General features: G+C 49.3%; 1 protein-coding gene across 2 annotated transcripts in view; it reads right to left on the bottom strand.

Moving 5' to 3' along the window:
- Positions 1–1,493: 1,493 nt before the first annotated feature.
- CLIP2 (CAP-Gly domain containing linker protein 2) overlaps positions 1,494–11,092 on the bottom strand; it is a 103,015-nt gene continuing 93,416 nt past the window's right edge. For both annotated transcript variants that reach the window (XM_050981861.1, XM_018919299.3), the window contains 3 exons: positions 8,031–8,216; positions 5,918–5,980; positions 1,494–5,452 (listed from right to left, as the gene is read on the bottom strand). In XM_050981861.1, the coding sequence (XP_050837818.1) occupies positions 5,441–5,452; positions 5,918–5,980; positions 8,031–8,216 (261 nt within the window). In that variant the 3' untranslated portion in view covers positions 1,494–5,440. The remainder of the gene's footprint in view (positions 5,453–5,917; positions 5,981–8,030; positions 8,217–11,092) is intronic.

Genomic DNA, 11,092 nt, shown 5'->3' with positions numbered 1-11,092 from the left:
TTTCTCAATGGTCCTTTCTGATGAAGGCTGGATGTCTTCATCCCCATGCCCTTTCCACCTCTCTTCTCCAGGGATCTGACTCCAGGCAGTCTCTTGTTGGCTGTTTCAGTGATTTTCTCACTGGTTTCAGCAAGCTCTGTTCTTCATTTTTGCAAGTTCTGCTCCCTGTTTCTTGCTATGTTTCATTCTGGGTCTCTAGCTTGTGACTAAAATTTGGTAGCTCCTATACTGGTTACCAGGTATCTTATGGTTTCCCAAGTATGCCTAGGCACAGTGCTTTAACCCTTTCAGTGCCAAGACCCTCCACTGCACAACGTCAGGGAGCTGCTGGAGACACAAGGGTGTCTTACTCACCTTGAAGAAAAATCAGGGGATATCAGGGATATCTGCATAGACTCTGTGACAGCTCTGGGATAAGGCTGCATGGACAGTTTTCAGTTGTCATCAGGCACCTGTAATTTTCTTGGGGCTTTGCTCTGGAGTAAAACCAGTGCCTGCAAACCTCAGCTGCTCTTGAAAAGAATGTAAAACTTTCAGGTAATCTTGGTAGGGGAGAATTTTAAATCCAGAAAAAGCAGGAGCCAAGGAACAAGGGGAAAATCATTCCAGTTTTTCCCTATATCTTAAGCACTTTTCTATAAAGGATCTACAGCCACTGGATGCAGGGAGACATGGCAGGAGGAGATGGATGTTCCCTTGCTATATGGGCAGTGCTGAGCCAGGGCACAGGCCACAGGCAGTCAAGGAAATTCCCACCTGAGTGGTTGTACCATGAAAAAACCACCAAGCCCTGGCACAAATCCATCCAGTCCTGCCCCATGGGGGACAGCCTAATTCCGTGCTGCTCAGAGCATCCACACGGACATGGTGGGAACAAGGGACAAGAGAGGCAAGGGCTGGGGGGTGGCAGCTCCTCCTGGACTGATTCACTGCCATCCCCATTTCCATGTGCTCTGGAGGGCTGTGGTGGATGACCTGGAAGGAATGAGGATGACCCAGTCACACTGTGCAAAGTGAAGGTGGCACTTACCAAACACGCATGGATCAGTGCTGAGGTACAGGGAGGTGGGTCTGGCACAGCACCCTGCAACACTCCTCACCTCAGGGCCTTGTGGATATGTCAGTGAGGGACTGGGGAGACAATTAGACAGAAAATAATCATGGATTGATAAATAGCACAACCACTCTGAGGCTTGGGAGATAATGGCAGGAGCTGCTCAGCCAGGAGATGGTGCTGGGCTTCCTGTCCCCACTTCTGCCATGGGGTGCACAAGAGCAAACACTGCTTGGCTGCAGCTCAGCTCCTCCCCAGGACAGCTCTGCAGCCTCCCATCCACTTGTAGAGCCCAAACACAGATGGCTCAAGGTCACTGCTGGGGCCCAGGGCATGGGGAGCAGTGTCACAGCCCCGTGGCCCCAGCCCCTTCCAGCTCTTGGAAAATGACACTTTGTGCACTGCACAACACCCTGAACATGCCCCAGCAGCCCCAGGATGCCCAACTTCAGCCACAGAGTTTATTGTTTAGTAGGAGCTCACCACACCAGCAAGCCAGGACAAGGGGGATGGTACATGAATACAGATGTGGAGGAGTTACACAGACAGATTTGTACAGCTTTTGTACAGAGGAAGAAAATGAATCAAATAACAAAATAGACATTAGCAGTCAAACATTTTTTTTGTCTTTTTTTTTTGTATCATACTAACAAAATCTGATAGCCAAAAAATGACTAAGCTACAAAATTGTAATACATACTGTATGGGTAAAAGGTTATCATCCATTTATACATCTAGTAATCATCTTTTTTCTGGTAACTTACAGGAGGCTTATAGGATCTTAGTGTATTAATAACTCCCTACAGATAGTGCTGAGCTGCTAAAGCTGCTGAATAACAGAGTATTGGAGTTTTCATTAAGACTTTTACAGTGCCATTTGCATTGTTCTGTTTAATGAAACCCTTATGCATCTCTACTGCAAGTCAGAGGAGCTGCTGGTGGCTGGGGGGAGGCAGGAGCTGTAAGGCCTTGGCTGGCAGCTTGGCACCTGTCATTCCAGAGCTGGAACACCCACGCAGCTTGGTGCCATCCTTCCATAGGGCACCAGCACGGTGCTGCCCTTGGTCCAGCTCTCTGGATGCTGCAGGAGGGATAAAGCTGACATTCCCAAGCAAGACTCATTCTTTTCCCCTTTGGTCTTGAGAAATGGAGAAGAAATCACTCCATCCTAAGTAGTCTCCATCCCAAAGGCTGTTTTTGCAGTGGATAAGGGCTCAGCTCTCAGCAGAACAGCATCACTAACTGTCAGCGCAGTGCCACTGCCTGTGGGGGCTGCTCCTTCCCTCGGAGCTCAGCTGTGTGTCACCTCCTGCTCCCCACCCTGCAGCCCTGCTCAGAACCCACCTGCAGGTGGAAAAACCAGCATGGCATTCTCAGGCTGGGAGAAGGGCTGGGGAAAGCACAGCCTTCCCTTAGCAGCTCCCAGGGATCGAGGTAAGAGCAAGGCTGAAGCCAAAGGGGGAGTGAAGGCACAAACAGGAACCAGCCCGGATCAACAACAGGACAAGGGGACATCATCACTGCTCCAGGGCCCCAAACTCTCCCAAAGAACCAAGCCAGTAGGACCAAGGATTGTGAAGTACTTTATACACCACCACATAGGTAAAAATAGCACTTAAACTTACAAATAAATAGAGGGGATGGGGAATCTCCCCCTTGTCCTTTCCAAGTTTGTCCCTAGTGTGGTCTCTTACCCCCTCAGGAGGGCAGCCAGAGGCTGGTGCCCTGGGGGAAGCCTGTGCTAATTTTGGAGAGGGAGGAAGTGAGTGAGTGCAATCCCTCCTTACACAGGGCTGAAGCCCACATGAGCACACAAATATCCTGTTGGCATTGTGGATGGTCCCACTTGGGAGCAGCTCCCATGGACCTGCACCTCAGTGGGTGGGTGCTTCAACCCTCAGCGCTGCAACACAGTGACCACAGAGCCTGCACAGAGAGCCAAGCAGTGCCAACAGCTCCTGGCTGATCCTCAGGGACCAGCACAGTCCTTCACAGCCAGAGAAGACCATCAGCACTAACTCTGAACCCCTCTGTTCCTGTTCTGCATTGTCTCCTGAGCTGAACAGGAAAAGCCCCAGGTCTGAGCTGCCCTCAGGGGATGGTCCCTGGGAAGAGGCAGGAGCCAGAGACTCTTCCAGCCTGGCAACTTTGGATCTGATCAACAGAACCAAATACATGGTCCCCATGGGGACTCCCAGGGCATCCCACTCTGTGCAGAGCCAAAGGGAGGTGGAAAACAGAGATATCCCTGCTGCAGGTGGAGGCAGCTGGTCACAAGTCACTACAAAACCCAAACAGGAAAATAAGTTACAAACCAGAATGGGGCCTCCCTCTTGCAGGTGCCCAGGGAAGTCCACAGGGTCTGCAGACATGATTTCAGAGACCATCCAGCCAACAGGAGCATTTTGGGAAACATCAGCCCTGAATTCTTAAAACCAGCAGTGAGGTATTCACTATTGAGGGCTGTAACAAACAACACCTCCCTCTGGGACTTTCCAAAATCACTTAGAGGATGAATATTCAACCAGGAGCGTTTTTGAGACCACTCCTACCATCCCTTGGGAAACTCCCAGAGCTAGGCAGAGATGTGACAATCTTCCTGGTGATTTGTAAGAGCTGGAGAAACACTTCTACCAGACAGGATGGAATCCTACATGAATTATTTCCAGCTGCTTTGATCCCACAGTCTGTCTCCTGCTACCACAAGCAGATTTCTGCTGTGATTTCTGACCTGTTTTACTTCCCCTTCCTCTCCCATCCTCCTCTGAAGGACAGGAGATCAGCAATCCTGCATCAGGAGAAGGGTCAAGTGTTCAATATCATCCTTCTCATGGCAAAATTACAGTCCTGAAGCTCAGGTCTTTCCCAGGCTGCTTCTGGCTGCTCATCCTTCAAAGAAGCAGGAGTCTGGCAACCCACTAAGAAAAAGTGACACAACTTTGTGGGAAATCAAGGCAAAAACCAACAGAGCTGATGTGCCCTCGTGTTCACCTGCCAGGGGTCTGGCTCAGATCTCCTCTCCCATCTTGTCCTTTCACAGATGTCCCATCATAGCAGAAGACTGGAGGAGGTGGCACTAACTGGGAGAAGCCTGGAAAAATATTGCTGTGACTGTTCCCTGTGCTGTTGGAGAGTGACCCTGAGCTGGGCTCTTTCACACCTTTGAGCATGCTGTCTTCTGCCCTACTATCACTTGGAGCTGTGGTGCAAAGTTGGAGTAAAGCCTTGGGAAGCAGGAACAAGATCCTCTGCTGGCACAGACACAAGAGCTGTGTGGGCTCTGCTCCAAACACTCACACCCAGGTCATGCACAGAGGATTGCTGAAGCCATCAGAGCCAGGCTCACAGCAGCACCTCCACCTCATCCATCTCGGGCAGCAGGGGATGGACATCACACTGAAGAGCCAAGGAGAGCTCTGGGAAGCACCAGGAATCACAGTGAGCTGTTAAATTGGACAGGCAAGGAGGGAACCTTTTGTTCAATGCATCTGTCCCACACTGAGTGCCCCCAGCATGCAGCTCCAAGGCCAGCAATGCTGAGACCCAGCACCTGTGGAGTCCTGAGCTCAAACAGAGCCCAGGAGAGAGGGGACCAAGGTGGACAGCTGGCAATGGCACAGGACTCCAGCAGGCCTGCTCAGAGATCCCACTGCAGGAAAAGGGCCAACTACACCCAGGCAAGGTGTGCCTGAGCCCAAACTCAGAGCCACCACAGCTTCTTCCCCAAATACCCGGGGAGAAGAAACAAAATAAATATCCCTCTGAAACTGGATTATTTCCCACGACATGCTATAATACAAGAACTAAGTGCAGGTTCTGCTCTAAAACTGTGATGTCTTCCAAAAGGGAGGAGAGGAACTCGTCCCCAAACCTCACATCATCAGCCCAGCAGGTTTCACTCACTTGTGCAGGTGCTCAGGACACCAGGGTGTGTGGGAGGGAAGGGACAGACCCCGTGGGAAGGGTGCAGCCTATGGGCACATGCTTTGAACACCAGAGGCAAATCCCTCTGCAGCTCCTGTGGGGTTGCTGGGACCCACTGACACTTGAGCCACAGGTCAGGGCAGCTGTCATCCAAACCACGTCAGCTGGTGGGACAAGGGCAGCTCAAACAATACAAATTCCACAGTCAAAACCAATACAAGTAAGAAACCAAACCCAGAGAGGTCTTTCTGCTCCCTCCTGGAACAATGGCTGTCTTGGAAAACTGGACTCTGGGATTGTCCTGATTACATCAGTTAGTACATTATAAACATTGTCCTGCTTTAAAGTGAAAATACTGTGTGTGGTCTTTTGGAGGTGCTAAAGCCAGATGTGGTGTTGTTTTTCCTGACTGTGCAGAGGAGCTGATACTGGCGTGAGATGATCCTTTCCACCTCTTCTCTATCAGAGCTTCTCCTGGAAAAAAAAACAGAACTTGTTAGGCAAAAGCAGAGAGGCTTTTTTGGAAGAGGTGTGGAGTAGAATGCCCACTGCTCTGCCCAGTATAGACAGATGAACTCTGCTGTGGCAGGCCAGGACAGCATGTCCCACAAATGCCACCCATGCAAAGGGGACAGCAGAGGGCTGAGGCTGAGCAGGTTCCACAGGGGCTGCCAGGGGAAGTGTGACACAGGAGACTTAGGGAAGCTCTCTTTGCACTGCCCCTCTCTGTGTGCCCCTCACCACCACCCTGCCCATGGCTTCAAGGGGTTTCTAGTGAGGTTCCCACCACACCTGGGAACTGGAGTTGTGCACAGCCTCTTGCTTTTGCTGTGAGAGTGACACAGTCAAGCTGTGCTGGCAGAACTACCCCCAGCCAAGTGCTGTCCCCACCACAGCTGGCAGGATCTTGTTTTAAATAACACTCTGCTCAAAATTTACCTCTTGCTTGTGGGATTTGTCCTGCTGGTGAATCCCATTAGCAGACCCAGAATTTCCAACAGTCTGCAATGGAAAACAGACAGCACTTACTGAAAAGGGACACAGATCCTGGTGGTTTTGCTTACAAGCACTGAAATCAGGCAAGACAGCCCTGTCCTTCCTTAGCTGCCCACTCTACACAAGAGAAGGAGGGTGCAAAAACCCCACCCCACTCCTGGGAAGACTCTTCCTGCCCTCTGCACGCTGGCTCCATCCCCATGTGCCAGACTGCATCCCTCCCAGCCACCAAACATCCCCCAAGCTCCTCATGCACACAGATCCACATTCACCCCAGCTCTTTAAATACCAAAATCCAAATCCAGCCACGGGCAGTGTTAGCTGCAGAGCACAGCTTGCTGAACATCCAGCACTGAAAAGGACATTTGCCATTCCCCATTTCCCATCTCCAGGGACAAGTCTGGCAACCAAGACAGGCTGTTCTATCTTCAAAAGGAACTTTTAAACATTTATAATGTTTTTCTGACAGAGTAGTATGCAGCCCTTCAGCTTCCCAATGACAGTACAGCCAGCACAAGTAAGAGAAGAAAGCTACAGCCTGAAGCCCCAGCATTCCCAATGGAGTGGGAATGGAATTCCCAGTGGAATGGGCCTTGGCTATCAAAGCCACATTTGCTGGTGAACTGCTGATGGCATTTTGGGGAGACAAGACTGCAGGGTCTAAGAGCCTCAGTTTCCATCCTCACTGGGACCACAGAGGTGCAGAATCAACCCTACAGGACAGAGGTTCAGCTTGATCACAAAAACCAGGCAGAAATGCAGACTAAGCTCTGATAAGAGCCTGAGCTGTTTGCCAGGCAGTGGGGCCTCCCTGGATGGCAAGAAGAGTGCTGCTGCCAGGGCTCAGCACCTCCTGCCACAGGTGATTTCCTGCCCCAGGTGATTACCTGCCTGCAGCCCACCCAATCTGGGCACTGACCAGCTGATACCAAAAACCAGGCTTGAAGTTTGGTCTCAGAACATGGTCACAGTAATGAACAAAGTGGTGCAATTTGCTTGAAATTAAATAAAAAGGCTCCCAGAGGAATCACTAAAACTCTTCAAGAAAATGTCAGAGTGACAAATCCTTGTTACTTCCTGCAAAGCTGTGGCTCAGGCATCTCCCCACACAAGAAGAAGGCAAAGATTTTCTTTCTGCCAAGGCAGATACCTGGGCAACAGCTGCTCCCATCAGAAAGAAGACAGGAGGTGGGAAGGTGGTGCAGAATGAGTTACAGTGGGCATGTGGCTTCTGGGGAAGAACCATCAATTCCCTACTTACTGCAGCAGGATTTGTTTGGACCAGCAATGTCCTCAGCCTCAGTCTGAAAGCCCCTGGTTAACAGTTCTCCTTCAGAAGGGGAAGGGTGAACAGATTTCAAACTGAAACTAGGAAGCTTTGATCCAGACTCCCTGTAAATAGCACTTTAAAAACCTGACATCAACAGAAATTTGAAGCCAACCTTCCCACAGTAATGCTCTGCTTCTCTGCACCTTGGATTGTAGTTGAAGACATAATGCTATTCTGTCATGCCTCTACATTTTGTTAAGCATGAATATATCAAACTAATACCAGGGATATCTTAGCTGACCTCATAAGGAATGTTCCAATTCACTTCAGGTAGGATTAGTGATTTTCTAGAACTGGAGAAAAAATAATTATAATAATAACCACCTGCACAGCTTCTGGAGATGGGAATGCAAAAGGGAAGACTTCCCTTTCTCTGTGCATTAAAGCAAACAGAGAATAACCTTCCCCTCCTGCAGCTGCCAGGAGATGAGGCTGTCATGATGCATTTGCACTTGACACACAGCAGTCACAGCAGAAGTCACTCTGGAGGTCCTGACAGGACAATGACACATCCTGGACTGTCCCAAAGATGTCAGCACAACCCCATCAGTCCTGCCTGCTGCTGGCAGGATAGAGAGACCTGCCTGCCAAAAGATGGGGAGTTCAGCAAGAGCTCAAGCACGGGCAGTGTGACACCTGATCCTGGCTTCTGGGTGAAGGAATCACGTTCAGAGAATGTGAATGCCACAGATGAGGGCTGAGCCACCCTGTTTGCTGACACTGTACCTGTGTTTTCTCAGAGGAGAGCCTCATGGCTTCCATGAGCTTCTCCATCTGGTGTCCCTGCTCCAGGGCGTTGCGCAGCACGTCCTCGGTGCTGACGAGCCGGTGCTGCAGCCGGATCACCTCGGACTCCGAGGAGGGGTCGATCAGCGAGAACCGCCGCTGCTCCGGCGCCGACTTCTCCTTGTCCTTGGGGCAGCAAAGGGAAAATGGGACATTGTAAGAGCCAAAAAGAGGGATGTGGTACTCCCGGCAGCTCTCCAAAATGCAGTTTATTGGACCCAAGGTGTTACAGCAGTGCAGGGTGGTGGGTGACAGAGCTGTGCCCACAGCTGGCAGCTCCAGCTGCAGGCAGGCCTGGACACCCTGAGTTTAGGTTACATTGCATTATAGACTTTTCTTTGCTGAGCATCTGCATACAGCACAACCAATCTATACCTTAACTTTTACCTATAGCCCATCATAACTACTATAATTAACCACATTCGTGTTACTGTTCTCCAATCACTCACAGTCAGTACATCACAGTTTAAGCCAGAAGTTGTTTTTCAGTTTTCTTGCAGTGGAAAATTCTGAGACTTTTTTCTACCTGCCACATTTGCTGACTTGCTTGCCTGTGCTCTCTTTCTGCTTGGTAAAAACATCTTCTTGTTTGGGTGGGTTTATCCTTTGCTCTAAGCTATAAAACCCCTTCTAATAACACACCCTTTGACTCCTTGGTTACCCAGTCAGACTGGCTCAGCAATTCTTTTCTTCTATATCAAAACTTGCTTCCATCTCTATTCCTTGTTCAGATTCTACATTCAAAACTCTTTCTGTTAAGCACACATAGCTGTGAGACTTTCTTGTCAAACTTTCATCCTTCCCAACAGGAGATGTTACAGCAAAACCAAGTACTGCCAGCCAGGGGCTGTGCACAAATCACCAAGAGGATGGGACTGCTGGGGAATGTGTCTCGAGCTGTTTGATTTTCCAGCATCAGTCTCATTACATGGTTATGACAATGGGAAGATGCCACCAGCTCACATCCCAGGCAGCAGACCAAGAACTCCCATTTTACAATTAATTTTAAAAGTTTTTTGACCAACTGTGGAAACCCAGGGCACCGGGAATATTTCTCTGTCTGCTCTGGGGTGCCCTGACCCCCAGGGGAGCACTGACTGTGACCCTCATTCATGGAGAAAGTTTCCCAGACTTCAAGACAGACTGGAATCCACAAAAGTGTGAAATAGATTATAGAGAGCAGTGTAGGTGTATAATTTGGTGAGAAATTGAGGTTTTGGGATTTTTAGTGTGTTGTGGATGGAAGCAAGATGGAGGGCACAGGGTGTCATCCTGGGCTTCTTCTTCATGCTTCTTCTTCCTCCTTCCTCATGGGTTTGGGGGCCATTTTGTAATAGGACAGAAAAGTCCCCATTGCAGCTCTGTGAGATCAGTTATTGGTTTAAAAGGGAAAATAATCCAGGTGTCAGCTCTTAATTGGATAGTTTAGATTTAAAAGCCCTTGTACCAAGAGACTGTTGGCCATTTTGTGCCTTCTAATGAAAAGCTGCTGAACTCATGGTTGTGAGACTCATGGTTGTTTTACTGATAAGAAATAATAAACACCTGAGTCCAAACATGAACTACCATCTCAAGTGCCTTCAATCCTGACCCAGAGAAACCTACAAGTGGTACCACCACAACCAGTCACACAAAGCAAAACCACATTGACAGCAGTTCTATCCACCACTATAAGCACAGCTACCTTTGGTTAAACAATGCTTGCTTATTTCAAATGCAACACCTGCTTGTGAGCCTTCAAACACACTGCACAGAGCTCCATTATTAAGCTTAGAACTCCCTAATATCTCACTAGATAAACTTTTCTGTAGCTTGGGGAGTTATTCCAGACAAGCATTAATACACTGACCATTGTTCTGTTTGTCCTTACTTTTCTACTTCTGACATAATTTTTCTGCTGACCAATCTCATGGTTAGCTCTAACCACAGTTCTGCTGTCTCTGAGCCCTGCCTTCTGCAGCTTTCCCAAACCCTCTGATTTAAGGATTCCCACACCAAGAGCTGCAGAAACTCAAGGTAGAAATCCATATAATGCCTAGAACCACGCTGCAATTTCAGCAGCAGATGGGGGCAGAGCACAGCTCGGATCAAGTAACCAGGAGCAGCTCCAGTTTGCTCCCAGCAGTTCAAATCAATTGTTCACATCTCAGCCACTGGAGGACGTTGAAGTACATGGGAATTTGAAGACACTGCTTATTCTTGGATCAGAGAATCTGTAAAACACGTGGGGTTTTACAGAGCCTTACTGAGCGACCTTCAGTTCCTCCCACAAACTGCAGCCCTATTTAACCATGGATCTAAAACCTGAGTGAACAGAACAATGCTGGAGAAGGACACAGGAGGCTACAGCTTCCTCTCAAGGGGAAGCAGAGAGGCACCCACTGACCTCTGCTCTCTCTGACCAGGGACAGCACCCAGGGAAGGGCTGGAGCTGTGCCAGGGGAGGTCCAAGTTGGAGATCAGGGAAAGGTTCTTCCCCAGAGGGTGCTGGCACTGCCCAGGCTCCCCAGGGAATGGGCACGGCCCCGAGGCTGCCAGAGCTCCAGGAGAGTGTGGAGAATGCTCCCAGGCACATGTGATTGTTGGGGTGTCCTGATCAGGGCCAGGAGTTGAACCTGATGATCCTTGTGACCTTTCCAGGTGGGATGTTCTGTGATGTCTGACATGTGGATATCTTTGCTGCACAGTGAGGTGCTGCTAAGCTCAGTCATTGTCAAGAGAATCCCCATCAGATGCTCAGCAGCACAAAAGAAAACACAAGGACCTGGAACAAGAGTGAAGGGCTCAGACCCCCCCACTCCCCTCACCAGTACAGAGCCCTCCAGCCCCTAGGCTGTGCCCAGGATTGTAGGAAATAAATTTATAAAAAGTTTCTAAAGTTTAACAGAAAGTTATACAGAAGGTATATAAGGTTACCTTATATACTTCACTACATACAACAAATAATAAACAAAACCATCAAAAAAAGCTTTTTCTATCCAAGAGGGAGGGGGAAATGTAGG

This window comes from Serinus canaria, chromosome 19 (genome assembly GCF_022539315.1).
Source record: "Serinus canaria isolate serCan28SL12 chromosome 19, serCan2020, whole genome shotgun sequence".
Taxonomy (NCBI): domain Eukaryota; kingdom Metazoa; phylum Chordata; class Aves; order Passeriformes; family Fringillidae; genus Serinus; species Serinus canaria.
The sequence above is the reverse complement of the archived record's forward strand: the minus strand, read 5'-3'. Positions and strand labels throughout refer to the sequence as shown.